At 45.6% G+C, this 27178-nt stretch overlaps 1 protein-coding gene across 3 annotated transcripts; it reads left to right on the forward strand.

Annotated features, from left to right (window-relative positions):
- The first annotated feature begins 1564 nt into the window (after positions 1-1564).
- On the forward strand, positions 1565-24230 carry ARR3 (arrestin 3). Of its 3 annotated transcripts, none has more exons than XM_058196987.1 (16): positions 1565-1581; positions 3255-3285; positions 5405-5465; positions 8031-8075; positions 9760-9959; positions 11546-11605; positions 13960-14027; positions 15223-15358; positions 15999-16083; positions 17173-17245; positions 17928-18065; positions 18148-18231; positions 19943-19966; positions 21441-21493; positions 22989-22998; positions 24143-24230. In XM_058196987.1, exons 1-16 carry the CDS (start codon positions 1565-1567, stop codon positions 24228-24230), a joined length of 1173 nt encoding a protein of 390 aa, XP_058052970.1. The 3 variants fall into 3 exon arrangements, with proteins under 3 accessions (XP_058052970.1, XP_058052968.1, XP_058052969.1); XM_058196986.1 differs by lacking the exons at positions 1565-1581; positions 22989-22998 and adding exons at positions 2185-2201; positions 22874-22880 and having other exon boundaries at positions 21441-21499; XM_058196985.1 differs by lacking the exon at positions 22989-22998 and having other exon boundaries at positions 21441-21497.
- Positions 24231-27178: the final 2948 nt, after the last annotated feature.

Raw genomic sequence — 27178 nt, forward strand, 5'->3', positions numbered from 1 at the left:
CAGTCACGGTGGACTGCCTGGCTGGGGAAGCCCCCTTTAATTGGGCTGCCCCAGGACCCTGGCAGCCGAGCCTGCCTGCTCTGCCCCCTGGGAAGGGGCCAATCTCTGCTGTGGCTCCCATTCTCCCTTGGTAAGCCCCTTTGAGATGTGGGCTTGTTGGCCAACTTCATTACTCTAGAGCTTCCACTCGGGTCCTCTCAGCTGGGCCATCAGATGTGGGCTGCAAAAATCAGATGGCATTAGAGGGTTTCAGTATCATTGCCCTTTAGACATCTGGAGTTTTGTTAGCTGGAAATGCCGTCTGTCTGTCCTTCAAAGCAAGTGCATCTATCGCCTGAGATTAATTGAATCACAGAGTCGTTCCTTGTTTTCCTTCCGGGTGGTCAGAGGGGATCATCCCAGTTCCCTGATTGGTCCATAAGGAGCGGAGCCATCTGGGCTTGTTCATTAAATCTGTTGGCAGAAAGCGCCAGGGAAATAACTGAGTAATGAAACAGAGCACTTTGGATCATTTAGTATTCTATGAAAATGCTCCCACTAAATTTTTTAAAAAAAATAAATGTTGTAGTGTAAGATGTGCTCCTTATTTCCTCTACTTATGTGGAAAACCATGATTTCAGATTTCCACCTGTTTCTCCATTAATAAACATTCAAGTTAGCGGTTTCCCGTGTCCTATTCACTTGGTGCGTTGATTCCAGTTGTACAGAAAGATCCTTCCCAGCTAATCTTGCTCGGTATTGAGTTAGAGATCTTAAACTTAAGTCACTGGACAAATCCCTGAAAACCAGCTAATTAAAACTGAACGATGTATATAGCTTAGCACTAAGAAATAAGATTAGGTAACTAAAAATATTTTAGATGGATATAGTCAGCGGTGAGCTAAGAACATTTTCTTGGAAGCCAGCCCTTTTGGTGGAGCGGTCCCTCCTGAAAGAATGGCAGCTGCGGCACAATATATATATGCTTGACAAAAAATAAAATAATAAAATAAATGATTTCCCCACCTCCAGAACTTCTAATGGCACAGCTCTTCTCAACATCCCCATTTTAAATAGGTGGGTCTCTGATCCTAAGCTCCCAACTGGGTCTCCCAACTGGTACAATTCTAAATCCATCACCACTGAAATATAGTTAATGGGGGGAGGGATACAGTTTGACAATGCTAGTTATACCAATGTTGTATTGTTAACTGTGTGGATATGACTGTGCAAGCCAAAGGAGTTGGCCGGCCTCTTCTAGACTACAGACCCTGAGCTATTGCCCTTGCCACCTCTTGAAAAATCTGCCATACAGATGCCCCATTGCCCAAAGATTCTTCCAGGAATGAGGAGGAAGCTTATGGCCTGCGAGTCTGTTGGCTCAAAAGCATCCCCAGCCTTTTCAAGCCAGAGCAGGAACTCTAGGGAGCCCCCGTGGGAGAAGCTGCCCCAAGAAACCTGCTTTGGATGTATTGGGCCTTTGAGGGGAGGGCTGTCTGGTGGGGAGGGGTTCCCACCACTGCACTGCTGGCCTACCGCTTGGTTTTCTCATCTTTTGCAGGAGTTCTGCTTCCGGTCCCCAAAGATGGCTGACGGACCAAAGTAGGTCTGGCTTGTCTCCCCTGTGGTCTGCGCCTCGTTTCACTGCCTCACCCCAGCCCAGTGAAAGGCACCCCGAAGAGGCTTCCTAGAGGGGCAGTGGGGCTTCTCTTACGCTAGGCCCCTTTTCCTTGTGCTTGAGGCAGCAGGAGCCTCAAGTGCCCAACCAAGATTGGTTGCTAAGCTGATATCTTCCCAGGTTTCCCTGTTCACATTCTGTAGTGCAGGAAGATAACACCCCCTTTCTCTCCATCAGCTCAGCTTCATTTCATAATTTGGCCAGGTTTCAATTACAGCACAATTTTCAGTGATATTGTTCAACTCTTAACAATTTTAGCAACAATTAGAATGGTGGAGTCCTTGGTAGTGTCTGAACTTGGTTGAGTGTGGGGTTTGGTCCTCGTTTTATATGCAGTAGGTTGCCCAGCAGCTGTTAAGGGGCTTTTCTCCTTGGTAGTTGCTTGATTAGGGTATTGTTTTCTCTGTGTTTGTCTGGCATTAATCCCTGCTTATCTGGGTGTCAGTTGCTGGAGAAGATGTATTCTATATTTTTGTTTCCTTTTTTAGCTTTTGTGAATGGTATGGTTTATCTTGATGTGTCTATTCATGGCTGATTCATCTGAGTGCCCAAAACCCCTTAGCATTCTTTGCCATTTGGCTTGGTCTAAAATGCTCAGTTTTCCAGTTGAAACTGTGGTTGAGTCTATCCATGTGTTGTGACACTAAGGAGTTTTTATGGTGTCCTTTGACTGCTTCTTGGTGTTCATGGATGCGCTCTGCAAGTCTTCTGCCCATCTGCCCTCTATAGTGGCTGTTATATACGCTCTTTATGTTGTCATTCTGGCAAATCGGGCATCAACTAGCTAGGTCATGAAAAATCTGCCAACAAAGCTTAGAGAGCACCAAGGACTCCATGGTTCAGATGCTGTATTCTCTTTTACTTGAATAATTAGAATGGATTGCTATGTCACATGAAAAGTGGCTTATATGTTTTATAAGTAAATAAATATTATCAGATTGTGAACATTGGCCCCCCCCAGAAAATTAAGGCCGGAAATGTAAGCTCCCAGGAAGAAATGGGTTATTTCCATGATGATAAGCAACCCCAGAGCTGTGATTGCTTCAGCCCTGCCCCCTCCCCGCCATTGAAAGATCCACCCCCAGAGTCAAAGGATTCCTCCTGAGCTGCATCTCCCCGATGGAGCCAAGGACCTTTGCAAGGAGTCCCGGGTGACCTCTCGGACTTTCTTCCCCTAGAGACCCTCCTTTATTTAATGGGAGCGGGTATATTTTAAAATTCAAGGTTCTGAATCTGAGGAAAGGAGCTAAAGTGATATTGCTCCTAAAGCTCAGATTTAAAGCTGTGATCTTTGAGGCTCTGGAAAAATCCAGGAGGAGCAAAGTGGCTGCATTTTGGATAGAGGACTCCGCTATTACACCTTTCAGGGCCTACTGCCTGTAGTCTCTGCACCATTCCTACTATTTATCTTTTCTGTAGCTGTTCAGGGATGCCTCATGGGCACACTTCTAACAAATGCACTTTAAATTTTAAAACTATTTTGTGTTTAAGATTAACCACCTTGAGTATTATGGTTTATAATATATTGTCCAGCCTCTGAAATTTCTTCTCCCTCCCTGCCCCCTCCCCGCTTTGTCCCCCCTCTCTCTTTTGGCAGAGTGTATAAGAAGACTTGTCCCAATGAGAAGGTAAGATGGGAGTTTGCTGTAAATACATCATGAGGAGGCTAAATTGGCCCAAGCCAGGCCTGAGGATTTCTGGCTAATTGGCGTTTAGTCAGGGTCTTAATCAGATAAGGGAGAGTGGATAGGATCATTCAGGGGAACCGGAGTGCCAACCTGGCATTGGCTCTGCTGGATGGAGATTGACATTTGAGGAAAATTGAACCGGACCTGAGGCTGAGTTTTACGTGCCCAGCAACGGATGTGACAGTTCAGTGGGGTTGATTCTGATGCATGCAGGAATTGACCCTGACATAGCAATTTCTGTATATGCAATACAGGTAGTCCTCGACTTACAATATTTCATTTAGTGACCATTCAAAGTTACAATGGCTTATGACCTTTTTTCATGCTTGTAACTGTTGCAGCATCCCCATGGTCACATGATCAGAATTTGGATGCTTGGCAACTGGCTCGTATTTATGATGGTTGATGTGTCCCGGGGTCATTTGATCCCCTTTTGCAACCTTCTGACAAGCAAAGGCAATGGAAGAAGCCAGATTCACTCAACAGCCATGTTATTAACTTAACAAATGCATTGATTCACTTAACAACTGTGGCAAGAAAAGTCGTAAAATGGGGCAAACCCACTTAACAAACATTTCATGTACATAAATTTTGGGCCCGCTTGTGACTCCAGGACTACCTGTTATATAAAAGAAGGTTGTGCGCCATTTTCTGGATTAGAGCAGCAGCCAAGAAAAGCGAAAAGATCTTTTAGAATAGAATAGAATAGAATAGAATAGAATAGAATAGAATAGAATTTTTATTGGCCAAGTGTGATTAGACACACAAGGAATTTGTCTTGATGCATATGCTCTCAATGTACATAAAAGAAGAAGAGAAAATATACCTTCATCAACCTACAACATTTACAACACAAATGATGGCCATAGAGTACAAATTTAACACTTAATGATACAACACTTAATGATAATCATAGGGTACAAATAAGCAATCAATCAATCAATCTTTGTCCAATCCAGTAATCTTCTCAGCTGGAGATCTTTTTTCAAAGGGGATTCGGGTTAGAGGTGGCTCCTGAGCAGCTTAAATTGCACCAGGTCCAGAAATATAGTGTCACAGCAGGTTTCTGTGTTGGACCCCCAGCTGCTCTTCTCTGAGTCTCCCCCCCCCTGCCCTGCTTGAGCTCTCCCGGCTCTGAAAAGCTGGCAGAATTTCATGTTTTAATGTTTACCAGCATGTTTACAGAAAAGAGCAACCATAATCTTATTGTCTTGTCTTGCTTTATCACATAGTGTACTGTGTATTTGATTTATGTTTAGGAAAAAATAAATCTGTAGAAGGCAAAACATTTCATTTATTTATTTATTTATTTATTTATTTATTAATTAGATTTCTAGACCGCCCTTCTCCCGAAGGACTCAGGCGTGTATTATTAAAACACATAGGTACACAATAAATTTAAAATACATTTAAAATGAAATATTTAACCGGCCAATTTAAAACTAAAACGGTCAAACGACCGATATAAAACCCTAAACTATAAAATCACCATTAAAAACCCATAACTTAAAAAACTAACCCAGTCCAGCGCAGATAAATAAGTAAGTTTTGAGCTCGCGGCGAAAGGTTCGGAGGTCCGGAAGTTGACGAAGTCCTGGGGGGAGTTCGTTCCAGAGGGCGGGAGCCCCCACAGAGAAGGCCCTTCCCCTGGGTGTCGCCAGACGACACTGTCGCGCCGACGGCACCCTGAGGAGTCCCTCTCTGTGAGAGCGCACGGGTCGGTGAGAGGTATTCGGTAGCAGCAGGCGGTCCCGTAAGTAACCCGGCCCTATGCCATTTGTGTCTTCAACTGCATTCTGTATTTTGCAGCCCGTTTTCTACTCTTTTAAATATCATTTTGAATTTGTTTTCTACATAATTTTGCATTATCTGCAAATTAGAACCACTTGATAGTCCAGACTGATGAGGTACCATCAAGGAGGGCCTCTTGAGTTCCGAGTAGTATTGTGTGGCGGTGCCAACCTTTGTCATGGTGCCATTGGCCGAGATTATGGGATGAAAGATACCTGTAAGCAAAGGTGGAGACCATCTTCTCTCTCTCTCTCTCCTGTCTATCCAGTTATCCATCTACCTGGGAAAGCGAGACTTTGTGGATCACGTGGAATCTGTGGAACCTGTCGGTATGTGATTTGCTTTAAATCCTGTTAGTACTGATTCCCTTGTACAGATTCTGCACCCTTTGGGAGATGGTGACGTAGAGGGCCAAGAAGGTTCTGTAAAGAGATAATCTGAATTTGCACAGTTACTTAATGCAGTTGTGTTAGTCCAGGGAAACCAAAAATTGCAAGAATCGGCTAATCCCTGTCCTGATTAACACTTTTTATTAAAGGAAATATGAGCTTTTATGAGCTCACTTCATCAGGTGCGTGGTGTGACTAGGCCTGATTTAGGGTTTGAATTGGCATGAGGGTGATGAGGGCAGCGGGGGTGGGGAAGAGAAAGGAAGACAGAGCATTTTCAGCAATTTGGTTAAGACACTGTTTCTCAGCCTTGGAACTTTAAGTGGTGTGAACTTCAACTCCCATGCTGGCTAGGGAATTCTGGGAGTTGAAGTCCACATACCGTATTTTTCGGAATATAAGACGCTCCGGACTATAAGACACTTACCTTTTTTGGTGAGGAAAACAAGAAAAAGAAATCTGCCTCTGTCTCCCAGCAATTTTGCCTCCTTGCAGCAATCAGCAAATAACCTGCTTTACTTTCATTTTCATAGCTTGATTAGCACAAGAAAAAAAAATCTACTCCCAGCAATTTACCTCCTTGCAGCAAGCAGCAGAGGCCTGCGCAGCAATAGGCCATGGCAATCCCTGCAGCCTGAAACAGCTGAGAGTCGGGGACAATCAACTTGTGCGAATTAGGATGTGCTGAAGCTGAAATGGGCTGTTTCTTCTTGCTGCTTGCTGCAAGGAGCTAAATTGCTGGGAGGCAGAGGCCAAAGGATGGAGGCCAGTGGGTGGACGGGGCTGGAAGATTAAGTTTACTGGGATTTTCTCCATTTGGTGTAATAAATGACCCTGTCTCTTGCTTTGTCTTCCTCTTTTCTTGATATATTTGGGGAAACCATTCTTAGAACGTAGGATCATAGGGCCAGAAGGTACCTCAGAGGTCTTTTAGTCCAAGCCCCTGCTCAAGGCATTAACTTTATTACCATCCCACTCAAATGGTTGTCCAGCCTATTCTTGAAAACCTCCAGCCACGGAGCACTCACAATTCCAGGAGGCAAGCTGTTCCGTTGATTGTTCACACTGTCAGAAAATTTCTCCTTAGTTCTAGGTTGGATCTGTCTGCGATAAGTTTCCACTTCTTGTCCTCCTGCCCTCTGGTGTCTTGGAGAATAAGTCAATCCATTCTTCTTTGTGACAGCCCCTCAAGGACTGGAGGATGGCTATCATGTCATCCCTACTCCTTCTCTTCATTAGGCTAGACATAGCTAGCTCTCTCAACTGTTCATCGTATGATTTAAGCTCCAGAAGCTTTATTATCTTTGTTGCTCTTCTCTGCACATTTCCTAGACTCCCCCCCTTTTTTTTTTACCATGGTGAGCTTTCTTTTGTTTTTCTTTCTTTCTTCTGGTTGGACTCTGCCTCTTTTACTAGCCTTAGTTCATTTTCTATCTTTGCCCTATATTCTGAGCTGAAGCTTGGTAGGCCTGCTTGGTGGTTATATCTATTTCACCCAGGTAAAATAATCATCCTTCCTTAGTTTTAGTCCCTTTATGAGCTGGCTCTTCAAATACAGTTTCCTAATTTTCTTCCTTAAATTGTTTTTCAAGTATTCTCCGTTTGCTATAGTGTAACTGTTGGAATTCATTGTCAGAAGTTATTTCTATGCAACAACTACAGTAGTATTCAGCCAGTAGATGGCAGAATTTTTAACTTTAGATCTATGGTATACATACTATATTCTCTATGGTCTATGCTCTTTTGTTCTGAGTAGAGTTTCCTGTTTCCTATTACAGTTATATAGTTGAGCAGTAAAGCACATGGTGAATGTACTCTTTATTTGCTCTGTGTAGTGTTTTATATAAACAGAATTTCTAACAGTAACACATTTGCCTTTGTCCCAAAGGTGCTTTTTCAGGCGCCAACTGGACTTTCTTGTTTTTCTTTTGAAGACGCTTCTCTTCTCATCCCAGAAACTTCTTCAGTTCTAACAGGATGGTGGGGAATGGAAGGATTTATATTCCTTGCAGACAGCTGGTCATTAGCATCCTTTTAGAGAATCGTTGAAGCACTTGGAGGCTTATCTGTGCCTTCAGGGTCACCTGAGTGGTGCTCCTGGTTCCTGTAGTCTGCAATTTTTTCCTCTGGAAATCCACTGGGATTAGGAGTAGGAATGGATAACTGGATAAGTCCAGTTGGCTCCTGAAAAAGCACCTTTGGGACTTAAAGGCAAATGTGTTACTGTTAGAAATTCTGTTTATATAATGCACCAAAGCTGGCTGAGGAATTCTGGGAGTTGAAGTCCACAAGTCTTAAAGTTGCTAAGGTTGGAGACCCCTGGAATAGATGACAACAACAACTGGGCCCCAAGGACCCTCAATGGCCTTTGGAAAGCCCGGAAATTGGTTGTGGAGTTTCATTGCTATGGCTGGAGAGAAGGCAGGCAGCCCTTTGCATCGTCTTCATGCTGGTTTTTTGTTCTGTTTTTTTTTAATCAGGTTCTGTTATATTTTTTATTTCTAGATGGAGTTGTTTTGCTAGACCCAGAAACTGTGAATGACAGGAAAGGTACATTTCTTGTTTCTTTTTTCTCTCTGCCCTCTTCAGAAACATTATTTATTTATTTAGCAAATTGATGTGGCCTCCCATCTCACTGGTCATGACTCTGGGCAGCATACAGTCAACAATTAAAACAATAAACATAATAAAATACTTAATCGGCCAGATTGCAAGAGAATAACAACCATCCAATTACAAAACATCCGTCTCTCAGCTCCCCACGGGATCCTCATGGTTGCTGGGGAAAACACCCATTCAGGGCTTTTCCAAAGGCTGTCAGGGATGGGACCGACCTCACCTCAGAGGGAAGGCTGGGGGCCACCACGGAAAAGCTGTTTCTTCTAGGTTCCACCAGGTGGAAGTTAGCAGACAGGACCCACAGCATACCTTTCCTGCTGAATAGGTATATGGAATTGGGGAGAGGCAGTCCCTCAAATAGGCTGGTCCCAAGTCAGGCTAGTGATCAAAGCCAGCACCTTGATTTGAACCAGGAAGCAGTCTGGAAGCCAATGGGACAGAAGTATAAGGTGCCCTATAAGGGCTCACGGAGCTGTCCATGCAGCTGCACCAGTTGAAACTTCCAGTTATTCTTCAAAGGCAGCCCCATGTAGAGCACATTACAGTAATCCATCCTAAAGGTGATCAGGGCATGAAGGACTGAGCCTCATGGCACAGGAAAGGGCATAAGTGGCACACAGTGTGAAGCTGTGCAAGGCCCTCTTAGTCACAACTGTCACTTGCTCCTCAAGCAGGAGTTGTGAGTCCACTAGGACCCCAAAACTGGACCCCAAAATCAGCCGCCAATAGACACCTAGACATTAACTTCTGTAGACTATGCAAAAGAGACAATCAACCAGCCCAAAAGAGAACAAAAAGACTCCAGCACCTCTCCACCAGTAATCAGCACCAAAATCAGCATAGTCTTGAAGTAGAAGTAGACCAACAATCAAGTAAGCGACACCAATCAAGAAACTGCCAAAGAGCCATCAGTAAATAGCCCAACCAAGGATCCCCCCTCCAACCCACAGACAGGCAAGTCACCAGAATATAAACTGACAGCAAACCATACTCCTTACTAGCACTGATGATGTTACCTAGTTGGGTAATGAAACATCTGCAAGAAAACAACCTCAGAGAGCACCAAGGACCCTTCATCTCAACCCTAAGCTGCAAATATTGTCCTTTATTGAGACCCACAGATTGTCTGTATAATGGAATGTATGGATGACCTTGGGGGATGAGGGGAAGAGATGCTGCCTAAGAAACAATCAGACAAGAGAAGCAGGAGCCATCAGACGCTTAATGGTCAGGAAGGATCCTCCCTAATGGATCAGATGGTCAAAATTGAAGTTTGGACCTCCATAGTTGCAAGATTGTGTTAATGTAGCCCTATGATAAAGTAGAATTAGTTCATCTAGTTGTGTTTACTGACTGGTTTGCCAATCTGAGGGACTTCTATCGTATCCAATATCAAAGATATTTGGTATTTGCTACCAAAGACAGCAAAGATCCAGAAGGCCCCAAAACCAAGAATCACTCCCATTTTCAATTGAAGCCTCTTTCCCATCCAGACCCTGAACTAAGAGTAATTGTTTTCTTAACTCCATCTCTCTGCCTAAACCTGCTTACAAGTGTTCTCTTGTATTTTTCACTGTTCTTTTTTTTTTTTGTCCTCCATCCTTCGATGGTCCAGTCTATGTGACCCTCACATGTGCATTTCGGTATGGTCGAGATGACCTGGATGTCATTGGGTTGACCTTCAGGAAGGATCTCTATGTCCTCACAACTCAACTTTACCCACCTGCGCCAGACCAGGCTCCAAAGACCCTCACACCCTTACAGGACAAGTTGGTGAAGAAGTTAGGAGAACATGCTTACCCGTTCACCTTTGAGGTATCCCGTGATTTGTGAAGTTCCTCCTTCCCCCTTCCTTACCACAGCTACAGCTGCTGCGTGGCCATACAAGGGGCACCAGAAGCTTTTAAGATGTGGCTATGGGCTACCACATCAACTCAAATTCCTGCTCTGTAAAGCAAATGATTGAGGATGTAACTGGTTTGTGGTGTTTTTTTTTTTTAAATTTACATTTATATCCCGCCCTTCTCCGAAGACTCAGGGCGGCTTACAGTGTATAAGGCAATAGTCTCATTCTATTTGTATATTTTACAAAGTCAACTTATTGCCCCCCCAACAATCTGGGTCCTCATTTTACCTACCTTATAAAGGATAGAAGGCTGAGTCAACCTTGGGCCGGGCTTGAACCTGCAGTAATTGCAGGCTGCTGTGTTCTAATAACAGGCTTCTTTCCAGCCTGAGCTACCACGACCCATTTTTTGTATTCTACTGCATGGAAAAAAGTTGCTACTTTTTTCTTCCTTCTTCAGTTCTCTCTACACTTCTCTTCTTTTTGACTTTTTAGGAATTAGTTTTTAGGAGTTTAGGATTTTTTAGGAGCCCTGGTGGCACAGTGACTAGAATGCAGAATTGCAGGCTGACTCTGCACACAGCCAGGAGTTCAATCCTGGTCAGCTCAAAGTTGAGTCAACTTTCCATCCTTTCCAGGTCGGTAAAATGAGGACCCAGATTGTTGAGGGCAATATGCCGATGTAAACCACTCAGAGAGGGTTGTAAAGCACTATGAAGTCTAAAGTATTATTGTGATTGTTATTTTTTTTAATTTCTGTTTCTGGAATAGATTTTTTTTTTTTTGGCCAAGTGTGATTGGACACACAAGGAATTTGTCTTGGTGCATAGGCTCTCAGTGTACATAAAAGAAATCTTAATCAAGGTACAACACTTACAACACTTAATGATAGTCATAGGGTACAAATCATAGGGTACTATTTTATCTTACAATAACCTTTAATTTAAAAAGTGGAAAATGCCTCCCACATTCCTTTATTCCCCTTACCTGCACTATGATTGTGTTGCCTGGGAAGGATTACTTTTCTCTCTCCTCCCCCATCACTCGGGGACCTTGGCAAAGACGTGGTGCTTCTTGGACTTTTGGGAAGGGAGAAAGAAGCTCTTTTTATGTCCTCAAACATGGGTCTATTTTAAAAAGCTGAGATTTTAGCTTTTTTAAAAGACAATACGCAGGAAAGATATTTAATTGAATGGAAAAAATGGATTGATTATCTACAAAATAGATATCAGATTAAGAAATATCAGATTGCCTTTGAATAATTAGAAAGTTATTTTATCTAATGGGGAGGGGGTTGGGAGATGAAAAGCTTTGGATGAGGTTAATTGGATTGGAAGGGAAAAATTTATTCTATGTTTGGTTTATGTATAACAATACCTTGTGATTGACCCGGGAAGCCGGGGGGGGGGAGAGAGGGTTTTCTGGGAGGGAGGGGGGAAAAAAGGGGGGAAAATGTCTTTGTTTTTTTAAAAACTTTTTCAATAAAACAAAACAAAAAACAAAACATGGGTCTATTTTCAGGGTGGTTATCACATTTGGTTTTTTGTTTTCATAGATGGCAGTCAATCTGCCCTGTTCAATCACGCTGCAGCCAGGAGCAGATGATGCTGGAAAGGTGGGTGGCAGCTTCGTGTTCGGATTTCACTCTTCTCCTCCGTGGGGGGGGTGGGGGGGTTGGTCGCCTAGCCAAATGCCAGCTGTAGCAACAAGACTGAGTTCAGGGACACTTAGGGGGCCCTCAATCTTGGAAGCCCCAAGGCTCTGGTTTATCAGGCTGACTCACTCCCCAGCTGTGGCACTGGGCCCATCCGCCCAACCCAGCCGGTTTCCCTTGGAGCTGTTCATCTGCTTGCCTGGTTCCTTGGCTGGATCCTTAACTCTGCTTCTGGTTCTCCTCACTTATCTCAAATTATCTTTAAAAAAAAAAAAAAAGATTTCTCAGGTGATCAGTTTCTTTCTATGTTTTGCTGCATTTCCTTCACCTTTCTTCCTTGAGCTGCAGTATCTCTGGAGCAACCACTGCAAAATACGAAGGGAATGAATAAGCAGAGCAACTGGTCTCTGGACACCGTCTCTGGTCCTGGGTAGCCAATACAAATCTGATCTCTTCTCTAAACCAGGGCTCTCCAACCTTGGCAACTTTTAAGACTTGTGGACTTCAACTCCCAGAGTTCCTCGGCCAGCAAAGCTGAGCAAAGTTGGCTGAGGAACCCTGGGAGTTGAAGCCCACAAGTCTTAAAAGTTGCCAAGGTTGGAGACTCCTGCTTTAAACGTATTTTATCTTCGGCTGCTTAGAATTATAGAGGGCTCGTCTTGGAAGGAACTGATCATCCTCGACTTATGACCACAATTGAGCCCAAAATTTCTGTTGCTAAGGAAAACATTAGTTAATTTTGCTTCATTTTACGACCTTGCTTGGCACAGTTGTTAAGTGAATCACTGCAGTTGTTAAGTTAGTAACATGGTTGTTAAGTGAATCTGGTTTTCTCCCATTGACTTTTCTGGTCAGAAGGTCACAAAAGGGGATCACGTGACCCATGGAACACTGCGACCGTCGTTCATATGAACCAGTTGCCAAGCATCTGAATTTTGATCCCATGGGGATGCTCCAATGGTCACAAGTGTGAAAAATGGTCATAAGTGACTTTTTTCAGTAACTTTGAATGGTCACTGAATGAACTGTTGTAACTCAAGGACTACCTGTAGTCCACTTGCCTATGTAATGCAAGAATGTCCCACAGGGGTTTTCTCAAAAAGGAACTGGCCTTTGTTTTTCCTTGAAGATGTTTCGCTTCTCCTCCAAGAACTGAACTGTTGTGTCTTGTCCGCTCTCACCACAGCCGGGGTCTGCTTATCTGCTCCCGAACACGGAGGAATGTATGCCTCCCGGCCCCAGTCCTGGCTCCATGCCCAGACAAACTGCAGAGGAGGGAGCATCCCCCGGCCCCAGCCCTGGCTCCATGCCCAAGCAGGCTGCAGAGGAGGGAGCATCCCCCGGCCCCAGCCCTGGCTCCATGCCCAGACAAGCTGCAGAGGAGGGGGCACCTCCCGGTCCCAGCCCTGGCTCCATGCCCAAGCAGGCTGCAGAGGAGGGAGCATCCCCCGGCCCCAGTCCTGGCTCCATGCCCAGACAAGCTGCAGAGGAGGGGGCATCTCCCGGCCCCAGCCCTGGCTCCATGCCCAAGCAGGCTGCAGAGGAGGGAGCATCCCCCAGCCCCAGCCCTGGCTCCATGCCCAGGCAAACGGAGCAGCTAGACCCCTCCCCCTCCTCCACAGCATGTGAGCCTGAGGAAAGTTTATTTCCAACAGCTGCTGATTGGAGTGACCCTCGCATCAGAAGACTGGATAGGCGGAGGCAACAGAAGGAAGGGAGGGGCAGGCCTTAATGAGTGCTGAGTCATGGAGCCACACCCCATGGCCTATATAAAGGATCTGCTTTCTGGCAGTCTCTGAGTCAGGCAAAGTCGAACTTATCTTGCTGAAGTCACTTTCTGGTCTCCTGCCTGCTCTGAGGACTTTGCTAGGACTTTGGGCAGAGCTGCAGAGGCAAGCCTGATTCGGATTTCCCTGACCCGGCCGTCAGCGGAGGAGTGGGACACGACATGAACTGAACTGAGAACTGAAGAAGCTTCTTGGAGGAGAAGCGAAATGTCTTCAAGGAAAAACAAAGGCCAGCTGCTTTTTGAAAAAAACACCTCTGGGACAGCCGTGACCTGGATGCTTAAATTTCCTCCATAGACGTCATGGAGGAAATCCCCCGCTGGGGATTAGTCCATCGGCCACTGCTTTTCACCTCCCTGTGACTCAGTTTACATTACGTCAGTGGCAACCTAGAATAGATGTTCTAGGAGGTGGGAAATCCTTCAAGAGGCTAAAGTTCCTCTCTTAAACTTTCTTAATGATAACTGTAAATAAAGGCACAATCTGCCCCTCATCAATTTGTAACCTCTATTCTTGTGTCTCCCACAGCCCTGTGGTGTGGATTTTGAGGTGAAGGCGTTTTGCGCTCAAGACCCAGAAGAGAAAATTCCTAAGAAGTAAAGCCAGCAATTTTTCACCTTTATTTACTGTATGTCATGCATGAACCAGTTCCACCGTTAACCAGACCAAAAGATACGACTGTGTTTTCAGGCTTGCTTTATCTTGTGTCGTAGCCTGTTAGACATTTGTGTCCTCTTTCATTCTGATTAGGTTGCAAATACTTCTCAACTCTAGTTGGGCAAAGAGGCCTTTGTGCCTTTGGTTAGCCAGTCTAGTGGATTTGGGATAACTGGGAGAGGATAACGGTCCCCGGTTGTCATCCAATGGTTTGGGTCTTTGTGGTCATGAATGACATGCCTGTGGGCTCTCTTCAGAATGGTCTTCCTTGTTTTTGGAGGATGAAAAATGATGAGTTGGAAGGGCAAATGAATTTGTTTTAGCTGTTGACATCCAGATACTCCTTGAGGATGGCTAACTGTCGCCAGAGGTGGGTTACAGCCTCTTTGCTGGGTTTTGGGCTCCTGGCTGCAAGTTAACGTTGTGGTCACATGCTTGGTATGGGGGAGGGGGTATTGTAGCTGCCTCTTCTTCCCCCCAATTATCTGCAAAGTCTGCATATTTTTCAGGCCTTGCTGACTCATCACACCTGAAAGTTTTATTTTCCCCTAAACTGGTGGGAAGGGGTCCCTTTTGGGATGCTTTCACTACTCTTCCTCCCTTGGACTCAAATTTCATTTGTCAGACTGTTGTCTAACCTGTGTCTCTTCCTCCTGTCTCCAAAAATCATTTTCACTTGGCCTTCACGCTCCAATTCCAGTCTTCTCTATGGCTATTTTCTCCTTATTCTCCAGGTTGAAACATTTCTGGGAAGTGGGGTGAAAGGTAAAAGACAAAGGCTGCATGAAGTATTTCCAGCTTCTCTTTAGAGCCTGGGGGACAGAGAGAGAGAGAGAGGGAGGGAGGGAGAGGGGAAGGGGGAGAGAGGGAGGGAGGGGTGGAGAGAGGGCGAGCTTCATGTTTCTGATTGGTTCAAGAGGCTTTGATGCTCTCTGCCCTTGTCCAGGTTGGCAGGGTTAACCTTAATTGAATTTTTCCTATCTGAGCCTTTGTGGGAGAGGATTCTTCCGTCACTGTTATTTTCTGTTATAGTTTACAAATTTAGCAAAGCTCAAAGAATTCTTCACCAGGATTCCCTCTCCTGCCTCTCATTGTGGCTCTGGAGTGCTTAACCGCCGTTTCATCTGCTTCCAGGAACTCCGTGCGGCTGGTGATCCGGAAGGTGCAGTTCGCCCCGGCCCTCACAGCCACCTCACCCAAAACTCAAGTCACAAAGCAGTTCATGATGTCAGACAAGCCACTGCACCTCGAGGCGTCCATGGACAAGGAGGTGAACGTCGCTGCCGTCTCTTCTCAGTCGATGCCGTGCTGAAGGTCTTGGTCCTCGGAATGGGACAACTCGCCAACTCACCACAGCCAGCTCACCGTGGGACAATTCAATTTTATTATTTAAAATAATTTAAAAACTATTTTAATTTTTGTTATTCACATTTCATTTTGTCCCTCCTTTGGCATCCTTCGTTTGAAGATTATATTCCACCATTTTTTTGATCTTAGTGTAATTCTTATTCTGCGGCAAATTGTCCCACAGCGAATTGGCCTTGGTGAATTGTCCTAGATGCTCTGTCCTGGCTCAGGTTCTCTCATTGAAGCTCTGTTTGGTAATCCCAACCCTTGCGGGAACCCTGGCTCTTGGCTCTTGGCTCATTGAAACTGCAGGACCCACCAGAGTAGCATGTGCATTTTTCATAGATGCTACTTGGTCATTGACTTTTTCTGATTTTGCTATGATTATTGTCTTCCTAAGACTGGATTTCTTATAATTGTAGATTGATAGGTTTGCAGTGTAACTTCAAATGAGTAGAAGGGAAAAGGGAAAGAGGGCAGAGCAGTTGGCTAAACGGGGCGCCTCTCCAGAATAAGAGGGTGCTTATTTTCTATCTGATTTTAGTAACTTATTGTGATTTCAGATTTATTACCACGGGGACCCAATTGGAGTGAATGTGGACATAAACAATACTACCAGCAAGATTGTGAAGAAGATTAAAGTATCAGGTAAGGAACAAATTAAACAAGCCATGGAAGCAGCTATTGCCCAGTTGGGCCCTCCGTCCACCTTCGTCTTTTAATCAAGGTTTTCAAGAATAGACTGGACAACTGCTTGACCAGGATGGTATAAGGTCCCTTACCTTGAGGACTAGAAGGTCCTTTCCAGCCCTATAAAATGAATGTATTTGTACTTTTGTAAGCAAACAATTGTGTTGGTGACAGAGGCAAGAAATGCTAGACTGAATGATGCTGCAATCAAAAGTGTAGCTCTGAAAAAATCAAAGACCAAGATTTTTGAGAGGAAAAATGGAATGAATGATTTCGAGTTATACATATAAGTTAATAAACTAGAGCAAGTAGGTGAATTGCTCAGAATGTTTATAAAGATATTTTTAAAAATGGAGAAATTTTAAAGAATGTTAAGTTCTGGTATAAGGATGGGATGGGATCTACCGTGATGCTCACTTATGACCCTACAAACTTCCTAGGAAAACTAAGGCAAACCCAAACCCATGGATGGAGATACGCTGCCTCTTTCATCAAGGAGTCAGATCGCCTGACTAGGTTTCTACAGTCCTGCCGGCCAGATCATTGGGAGGATGCGGTCCAGAAATCTTATAGATCTGGTGAACCTTCCTAAAATATCCAACCTTGCAGAGAACCAAGATGGCAGTTAAACAGAAATGGACCAGGAAGTGACCTGATCATATTGTCTAAATTATGATTGCCTGAATATGTTTCGCTGGAATTTACTTGGGATAAGCTTATGGTCACCACAAAGGCCACAAACTCTTTGGCCACGCCCACCCAGGTTTTGTGGCTCCCGGTGTTTTCTTTTCTGTGGGAAATGGATCCAAATGGCTCTTTGAGTATTTAAGGTTGCCGACCCCTGTTATAGGGACTTCTGCCTGAGCAGGGGATTGGACTAGAAGATCTCCAAGGTCCCTTCCAACTCTGTTATTCTGAAATGTTAAAGTATTAGGGACATAGTTCTACCTGCATGTTTGATGAACTTGTAATATCTGCGTAAAATCCCCTACTCCGTATAACCTTAGAGGATTACCACTGTGCTACGGTGTCTCCCTTTCTCTCCAGTTGACCAGCTGACCGATGTGGTCCTGTATTCCCTGGATAGCTATACGAAGACAGTCTGCTCGGAGGAATTTGTGTAAGTGTCCTGTCCTTGGTAGGTGGGAGGCAAGGAGAAGAGAAGGGCGGTGGTCCAGTCTTGGGGCTTTGGGTAAAGACAGCCGTTGTAAGCAGAGCATCTCTGATTGTCTTCTGCGTTGCCCGGAAACATGCTATATATGTGTTTTATTCATGTTTGGATTTTTAAAGACATTTTGGAAAATGGGATCTTTATAGTTGGATGTCCTATGGAGATGTGAAAGCCCTGGACAAGGGAAAAGGTCACTCCTGAATTGAGGAGGGGGAATGCATTTCCCCCCACCCCCTGAAAAAATGGAGGAAATGGCTGTTTAGATGATCTGACTGTTCAGAAGCTGAAGTACGGGATCATGAAATTGCTCAGTTTGGATGAATTGGGGACAATTCCCTTGAATCCAGGAAAGGAGGGATCACTGCTGCCTCATGCCATGAAATGGTCTGTTTTGAACATCGGAGGGAACCTGATCCTCTCGCCTTTTCCATCGCATGCGCACACAGTAAAGCCCCTCCTTTGCACGCACACGGGGCCCACAGAATGGGAGTGCAGGCGTGTAAGTCACACGTTCCTTGGTTAACGTTCTCTTCTGGGGAAAAATGTTTTTCTCCCATCGGTGCCAAGACAAGAGTTTTCACAGGCATCCGCAGGACCCACCACCACTGATCCTGTCTCCCCTTTCCCACAGGGAGAACGTGGCTGCAAACTCCACTTTCTCCAAAACGTTCTCAGTAACTCCCTTGTTGAGCAAGAATCGCGAGAAGCGTGGTTTGGCTCTGGATGGCAAACTGAAGCACGAGGACACCAACCTGGCTTCCAGCACCATGTAAGAGGAAGCACCTCCTCCTCCTCCTCCCTCTGGCTATTGCTCCCTGGCTCTTCCAACGTCTCCCCTTCTTTCTCCTTAGTCTGAGGCCTGGGATGGACAAAGAGGTTCTAGGCATCCTGGTTTCCTACAAAGTGAAAGTCACCTTGGTGGTATCCAGAGGAGGGTGAGTCTTTTCTCCAGAAGAACAGCGTGAAAAAGCCCCCTTTGGATTCTGCCCCAATGCCTCCGTCTCCCTCTGTCCCCCCCCCTCCCCACACTTTTCCTTGGGGAAGTCGGTCCCAGTTGGCATTGGGGCGTGGGGGGTGGGGGGGCGGGGGTGGGGGTTTCCATGGCTTTGAGTGGCAGTCTGCTCAGAGAACCGGTCCGGAGCCTTCAGGGCTTCCTTTGCTCTGTTCCTGGCAGGTTCTTGCCTGGAATTTTGATTCCGTCTCAGTCCTATGATCTGCTAGGTCAAGTACAGGAAATCCTCAACTTGCAACGGTTCATTTAGTGACGGTTCGAAGTTACAACAGCACTGAACAAAGTGGCTTCTTATCGAGTTTTCACACTTATGACTGTTGCAGCATCCCCAAGGGCCACGTGACCAAAATTCAAGATGCTTGTCAACTGACTCATACTTACGACGGTTGCGATGTCCCAGGGTCACGTGATCCCCTTTGGCAACCTTTCTGACAAGCCAAGTCAATGGGGGAGCCAGATTCACTTAACAGCCATGTTACTAGCTTAGCAACTGCAGTGATTCACTTAACAACTGTCTCGCTTAGCAACAGAAAGTTTGGGCTCGATTGTGGTTGTAAGTCGAGGACTTCCTGTACACATATGGGCAGCCTTTGGGTTTAACCGTTATCACAACTGATATATATATTAACAACGTGATATGTGACATTAAATTAAAGGAGAAAAAGTTGTGGAGAACCATCTCAAAGGGCTCTTCCTCGCCCATTTGCTAAAGACAAGCAAACCCTCATTCAAATATTCATCTGCAGTCTTGAGCTGCCAAGATCTTTCTGAATTGTGGGATGGTTATTCTCTTGCCCATCGTTCTTGAGCTCTCGATCAGTTCAGAAGAACCCAGCTAGCTTTGGTTGACCTTTGAAAAAGGACGCTGGGTCAGCCTTTCTTAGAACTCGGGTGGGAGACCCACAGGGCCTTCCAGGGGGATAGACTAGACTGGGGAAATTCCCTGAAAAAGACAGAGGTCAATTGGTTTACATGTTGTTAACCCACCACCCAAAGCAGGGCAGAAAGTGATCAAGCAAACCCAGGAATGACTTCATTCTTTCTTCAACAGACTGGAGCTCACATGCTAAGACGAAGCCAGGCGTCCTTGCCAGGCAGTCATTCATCAAAGCAACCAACCAACGTTGCAGGGAGTTTGGCCTTCTGCTTAATGCTTCTGGCTGGCCTGTTAAACTGTGTAACTAGAATTAATCGGAGAAGTTTAATCAAGGGAGTGTCGCAATCTCAGTCTATTGGCACAATTCCTTTGTGCCTAAATTGGACAGAAATTGGAGATCGGAGGCTGCACACCAGCAGTTTACTGGCCAAAAAATAGCAATGGAGAGTTGCTGTTCTGAGAGCCAGTTTGGTTTAATGGTGAAGGTGCCAGGCTAGAAACCAGGAGACTGAGTTCTAGTCCCGCCTTAGGCATGAAAGCCAGCTGGGTGCCTTTGGGCCAATCATTCCCTCAGCCTAGTCCACCTTGCATGGTTGTTGTGGGGAAAGTAGGAGAAGGAAGGAGTATTAGGGATGTTCACTGCCTTGAGTGGTTTATAAGAATACCGGTAAATAAAAATATAAATAAAATATCTTCCCTTTCCTATATATGTAGTGCTCTTTGTGTATTCCATACTGAGCCTTCCTTCTTTCCACAGCATCCTGGGAGATCTCACATCAAGGTAAGTACGGATTTATTGATCACTAAATCAATTTATTCCTGGTTGTTTTGAAAGGTGCCTGGCTTAAGCTTTATGGCCTGTGCTCTTGAGCTGCGATACCTTTGAGGTTGGTGGGTTATTGGAGTGCCAGTAAGGTGGTTTTCAGGGCAGTCCCTAGATTAGAGATTGTGCTTGCATAGAAGAGCGTGAACATTTGGGCTGTGATTCCTGGTCAGCATGTACCAGGATGTGCCCTTCCTTCCCTCCCCATTAGTAGGGAGCACCACCCATGGCATAAAGGTAGTTAAGGCTGGTGACTCAGTGTAGAGTTTGCTCTTATTGAGGAGCAGATGTGAAAGCCTCCGTTGACTAGAGCCAGGATGGCTGGCAGGGTTCAGTCTTTGTAGGCCCACCTGCTGGCAACCACAGCCCAGGCAAAATGGCAATGTAGAATAAGGAGAATAAATGAGGAAGCCAAGAATATGACATCTGTTGTGTCTATGAGTCTATGAGAAAGCTCAAGAAATATTAGAATGAGAGTGGAGCTGATTTTGTGGAGCTGATGAAGACACAAAGTGAAGTGAAAGTGGGTTTAATGATAGTCACAAGCACTAAAAATATGTCAGAAGCTCTTAGTGTCATTTGGGTTGCTTAGATGTGTATGGAAGGAGGCAGAGCAGAGCTTCACAACTGCCCCATGGAGCTTCCGGTCAGTGGCCCAGGGAGCTGTGCTTGCGTCCATGGACTCTCCAGGATGGGTGTGCTGCAATGCCTGGTTCTCACCTTGTTAAATGTACACAGAAGCCAGTAGGAGAAGTGATCTGGCAGGTGGGGCTTAGGTGTCACCAGTATACCTGGTCAGGGGAACTCATGCCAGGATCACCACCTAGTTGGATGATAGAAACGTGTTGGGTCTAGGCAGCCTGAGACACCTGAATAAGGCCTGCTGAATGTCCCTTCCCATCTAGGTTTCATTGGAAGTGCAGGACCTTCCTCTCACTCTTCCTTCCTTCCTTCCTTCCTTCCTTCCTTCCTTCCTTCCTTCCTTCCTTCCTTCCTTCCTTCCTTCCTTCCTTCCTTCCTTCCTTCCTTTTTCTTTCTTTCTTTCTTTTTCTTTCTCTCTCTCTCTCCCCCTCCCTCCCTCCCTCCCTATGACGGCATAGGGTGCCCCATAGGGGTGGGAGGCAGCTTCCTTTCTTGTCATCGGAACTGCAGAAGCCGTCTCTTCCCAACCTTCCTTAGGCCCCAGCTGATTGGTCAATGGGGCTTCCTCCAAGCATGTGTATTTCTGTTGTATATTTCATTGTTTTTTTTATATCAATTATTTATTATTGGGTTGCTTTTTATTCTGTTGCTTATGGCCCACGGTCATAAGATCAGTCACTTAGCAACTACTTAAAAAAAAACTAATGCATGTGTAAAAAACTTAAATGAGTTTTGTATTAAAGAACATTCTGTGCCTCCTTTGGATAAATTGATGTGGTTTCCTTTTCAGTGACGTCTCTGTCGAGATGCCGGTTATTCTGATGCACCCTAAGCCCCCCGAAAGTAAGTGTTGTCTAGGAAGCCCCCCGGCCTTGCTGTCTCGAGACAAGGTGGCTTTGGGGGAAACGCCAGGCTCTGGGAAATGCTCCAGTTCTCCAAACTGGAATCAGCTACAGGCCCCCCCCTCTTTCAATGATGGGAGAAATCCAGGGGCCCCTGATGGAGAGGGGGGATGTGAAGGGCCTGTCTTTGGGGGTACCCTGTCTCCCCAAAGGGCCCAAAGCAGGCAGCAAATGTCTGCCTTTGGAGGAGGATTTCATGCTGCTCTTAGAAATGGACATTGGAACCAGGTTGTTTATAGAGATGTGTTTTCCCCATTCTTAAAAACATAAAAAAGGCCCATTGGAACACATTGGCCTCCCCCTTCCTTCCAGTAGCGGAGGTGGGAGAGAAGAGTGAAGGAGACCCCCAAACCTTTGAAAGTGGCCCCTCCCTGGCCTGCCTTGCGGGGATCGGCTTCTCCCAGCAACAAGCAGTACCTGCTGGGTCCTTCAAACTCTCTGGTCCATTGGAGCCAAAGGATCACTATGGATTACTGGCTCTCCCTTTTCCACATCTCTGTTAAAAATACATCAACATTCAGTCTTTTGAATGGCAGATTTTACAGGGGGAAAAAAAATCCGTATTTTTGGGGAAAAAAATGAATATGAAGAACGGTTGCAGGAACTGGGTATGTCTAGTTTAACAAAAAGAAGGACTAGGGGAGACATGATAGCAGTCTTCCAGTATCTCAGGGGCTGCCACAAAGAAGAGGGAGTCAAGCTATTCTCCAAAGCACCTGAGGGTAGAACAAGAAGCAATGGGTGGAAACTAATCTAGGAAAGAAGCAACCTAGAACTAAGGAGAAATTTCCTGACAGTTAGAACAATCAATCAGTGGAACAACTTGCCTGCAGAAGTTGTTAATGCTCCAACTCTGGAAATATTTAAGAAAATGTTGGATAACCATTTGTCTGAAATGGTGTAGGGTTTCCTGCCTGGGCAGGGGGCTGGACTAGAAGGCCTCCAAGGTCCCTTCCAACTCTGTTATTATGTTATGTTATGTTACATATCAATAATTAGCAAGTGCATCTAACTGCCTGAGCCCAATGCTGGGGAAGCACCAGGCCTTCCAGGCATTGCAAAAGGCTAAATTCCTTGAATAATCTCCTTTTTTTTTTTTGGCTCCCGCCCCACTGACGAGTTCTTTCATGAGGGGCAAATCCCATCAGTTGGAGGGCTGCACCAGGCTGAAGGTTGACTTGGGTTTTCAGTCAGTCTCTATCTATAAAGCTGCAGGTCCCCATTGGCCACCTGAATGACCCAACTATTAAGTGTTTCAAAAATGACCTGAGAAGTGGACCTGCTTGCTTGGTGTCTCTGTGTGTGTGTTGCACATGGCCAGCTAATAGGTACAGATGGGCAGGGAGTTTTTGATCAATAACTTTGTCGTGATTAATGTGACTAAATGGCGCATGCATTTATTTCTCTTTCATCCTCTTCCTCTTCCTGATTGACAGCAATATCCAGGTAAGGAAAGAGGGCTCCACGCTAGAATTGGCAGCATGTCATTATGGATAATTCATTCTCCAAAATAAATTTAGCTGTGACAAAAACTTGCTGTTGCTAAGAATTGGTGATTCTTCTGACTACCCCAAAACATAAGTTTTCAACTTCCATGATAAATTAATTAATTGGAAAGCTTATGATATTCTCGTGTTTCACTGCAGAAGAAAAATGTGGCTTTTTTCTTCTTGTACATTTTTATCAGCTAGTCTTTAGACCGGAGTTTCTCAATCTTGGGAACTTGAAGATGGGGGAACTTGAATTCCCAGAATTCCCTATTGCTGGCTGGGGAATTCTGGATGTTGAAGTCCACCCGTCTTCAAGTTCCCAAGATTGAGAAACACTGCTTTAGACAAACCCATTCCCCTAAATCATATTTATAGATCCTTACATTTTGAATGAGTATCTGAAACTGCTGAATTTTGAACCAGTGTCAATAGTGGTTTCCTCTCCCATCCCTTGTGATGGTTCAGGGGTGAAATATACTCACCTTCCTTACCGGTCCGGAAGTGCACACGCACGTGCAGAAAGTAAAAAACACATTACTTTCTGGTTAAAACCAGGAAGTAATGATACCTGGGCGGGTGGGCAGAGATTTGCTCTACCATCGCTACCTGATTGCTGAACTACCGGCCATGAGCGCTACCGATTGCGTGATCTGGTTCGAACCGGGAGCATTTTACCCCTGTGAGGGTCCCATATCTTCTTCTGCCTGGTGGATTGGCTTGTTGTGTTCAGCCCCCCTCCCCCCACCCATCTGGGAGAACAGATTCCCACTAGCAGAACCCAAGGAGCCCCCACCCCCTCAGACCCCAAGAACCAAGAAGGAGCCCCGAAAGCTCCGAGAGCTGGGCCTTTCAGCTCTGCTGCCTTCCAGTCTCCTCTATTGCATCAGAGTGGGAACTCTGGGCTGAGCAAACTGAGTGGGGGGGCAGGGCTGGTTGTGCATGGAAGGGTGTGAAGTGCTATTCACCCCTGTCCTTGAAAACGTTCCCTGGGCAGAAGAATTGAGGAGGGAATGGGGGCTTGAATGCAAGACCAGAGACTGGTTCTATCATAGCTTGGACTCTCATTTTGAAACCTGGCTTTCGTTTTCCGTGATTTTCAGCGATGACGTTATGGTTGAGGAATTCGCCCGCCATAAACTCGGAGGAGAAGGGGACAGTGAGGAGGAGGAGGAAGGAGGAAAAAGCTAATGCTCAACTGTCTTCAGTAGGGGCTACTCAAAGAGTTTCAAAGCCGAGATTATATTTAGGGCATTTTCATGAGTTCCGGGCATTTTATCCTAATATTTCAGTATCGTGTTTGTAATGTGATAATTTCTCGTAAGCCTGTATTTTCGCTGTGTTTAATGCGTTTTGCAAAAGACTCGCTGTACTCCGAATTTTTTCCCCTAAGCTTGACAGCATGAAGGAGACAGCCAGCCCTGCCCCAAGGTGGCTCCTCCACTCCTTCATTTTGCCTGCTTCCTTTCCCCCGAGCCCGGCAACCGCTGGACCCTTCCTGATCCAATAAACAGTCCCCCCCTTTCAGTTGACTTCCCCCCACCCCCGCCAGCAGATTCTGATCATTTTAGTGCAGTTGAAGCGGACCTCACAACCCTTTCCTAAGAATTATTAGTATTATTGGAAAAAGCTGATTATCCTGTGATTGTGTGAATAAAAGTTATTCTATCAAAATGCTTTGCTGGACATGTGTTTATGTTTAAACTCAGTTACTGATGACTGACTCATTACCTCTGCTGGAAGTTGGTTGCAAGCTTCCACTACCGTTTCTGTGAAGTCATCTGTCGTGTCCCACTCCTCCACTGACGGCCGGGTCGGGGAAGTCCGTATCAAGCGTGCCTCTGCAGCTCTGCCAAAGTCCTATCAGAGTTCTCAAGGCAGGCAGGAGACCAGGAAGTGACTTCAGCAATCCAAGTTAGACTTTGCCTGACTCAGAGAATGCCAGAAAGCAGATCCTTTATATAGGCCATGGGGTGTGGCTCCATGACTCAGCACTTATCCAGGCCTGCCCCTCCCTTCCTTTTGCTGACGTCGCCTCTCAATTTTCCGGAAGCGAGGATCTCTCCAGCCTCCAGCTGTTGGCAATCCTAGCTCATGACTGGCCTCACATTCTTCAGGCTCACATGCTGTGGGGGAGGGGTTTAGTTGCTCCGTTTGCCTGGGCATGGTGCCAGGACTGGGGGCTGGAGGCACGTCAGGCCCTTCGTCTTGCTCGGCTTGTCCGGGCATGGTGCCAGGGCTGGGGGATGGAGGCATGCCAGGACATTCTTCCGAACTATCAGCGTCCGGCAGGAGATAAGAGGGGCCCGGCTGCAGCAGGGGGAGCGAGCGAGACACAACATCATCTTTTTTAACATTGCTCTTGAAATTCCCTCCTATCAGTTTGAGGTTATGCTCCTGTGTTCTTCGTGTTTGCTTAATACTGAAAATACCGTCTTCTAGAACCTTATTCTCACCCTTAATAGATTTAAAGGTTTCAATCGTGTCCTTTTCCCCCTTCTGTCCTCCAGGCTGCACATACTCAGTCCTTCCAATCTCTCCTGATACGTTTTGTCTCTCAGGCTTTGCACTGTTTTTGTGCCTGTCTCTGGACTCGGTCTTATCAATACCTTTTCATTTTTTTAAAAAAAAAGATCCTTCTCACACTTACTGCTGTTGAACCAGGTGCCACCCATTCTGTGCCTATGCATTTGATTTTTCTTGCATAAATGTAAAACCTTTTCTCACTGCTCAACTGCAATTTTTGGGGGATGGGGCCCACTCTTCAAGTCTGTCAGGGTCCTTCTGGATCTTGAACCCACCTTCTAAAGCAGGGGTCTCCAACCTTGGCAACTTTTAAGACTTCAACTCCCAGAAACCCCTATTGCTATTGAACTCTGGGAGTTGAAGCCCACAAGTCTTAAAGTTGCCAAAGTTGGAGACCCCTGTTTTAAAGCGTTGGCTATTCCTGCCAGCTTGGTGTGGTCTGCAGATTTTATTTCTTCATATGAATCATTTATGGAAAAAAATGAATCCTTAGAGATAGATTGATGGAGGCATGTCACTCATGGAAAAAAAAAAATCCAGGTCAGGCCAGGCCAGACTAGCTGCCCCACTGGATCTAAGCAACCAATTTCAAATTGTGGGTGCTTTGGAGGTTTGTAAGAAGAGATTGGACAGCCATTTCTCTGGAATGGTGTAGGCAGTGTTGGTGAACCTTTTCGGCACTGAGTGCCGAAACAGGAGCGTGCATGTGCGGGGGAGCTAAAATAGCTATAGCACTTAGTCTTATATGCCACTTCACAGTGCTTTGCAGCCCTTCCTAAGCGGTTTATAAAGTCAGAATATTGCCCCCAACAATCTGGCTCCTCGTTTTAGTGACCTTGGAAGGATGGAGGGTTGAGTTAACCTTGAGTCGGTGAGAATCGAACTGCTGGCAATGGACAGAGTTAGTCTGCAATACTAACCACTACACCATCACAGCTCGGTAGGGAGAAAAGTGGGGAAGGAAGGAAGGAAACACAGGGAAGGTAGCAATAGCACTAGACTTATATGCTGCTTCACAGTGCTTTACAGCCCTCTCTGAGTGGTTTACAGAGTCAGCATCTTGCCCCCAACAATCTGTCCTTATTTTACTGACCTTTGAAGGATGGAAGGCTCAGTCAATGTTGAGCTGGTAAGACTCGAACTGCCAAATTGCAGGCAGCTGGCAGTCAGCAGAAGTAGCCTGCAGTACTGCACTCTAACCACTACACCACCATGGTAAAATGAGGTAAAATTACGAAGAACTGGTATTAAGACGCCAAAGAATCCCAAAAAGAGAAAAAAATCATTAAAGGAGCGTTGAAGTTATAAGCTCTGTCACAGTTCCACTCAGTGACTCTTCGCTTAATGGCCGAGTTGTTGCTCCCAATCCAGGTTGCTAAACAAGGACGACCTGTTGCTAACCAGACTGCTGTTTCACTCACGTTTACCAATTACATTTTTGATTACTGAATGATCATCTCCAGCCTCAACTTCTATTGTCTGAAACGAACTACAGAAGAGGGTTGAGGAATATTTTCCCTACCCAGTTGGCTGGCAGGCAGGCAGATGCTGCCCTCTGGTGGCACACGAGGTTAATGCACAGCTTAGAGCAACAATGAAAAGTCAATTGTATG

The sequence above is a fragment of the Ahaetulla prasina genome, chromosome 11 (genome assembly GCF_028640845.1).
Source record: "Ahaetulla prasina isolate Xishuangbanna chromosome 11, ASM2864084v1, whole genome shotgun sequence".
NCBI lineage: Eukaryota > Metazoa > Chordata > Lepidosauria > Squamata > Colubridae > Ahaetulla > Ahaetulla prasina.

Bases quoted from the DNA above. Each gene is read 5' to 3' on its own strand.
- ARR3 (XM_058196986.1), top strand. The intron at 14,028-15,222 runs GTAAAGCCAGCA...ATCTGCTTCCAG, and splicing joins GAAGAGAAAATTCCTAAGAA to GAACTCCGTGCGGCTGGTGA. The intron at 19,967-21,440 runs GTAAGTACGGAT...TTTCCTTTTCAG, and splicing joins CTGGGAGATCTCACATCAAG to TGACGTCTCTGTCGAGATGC.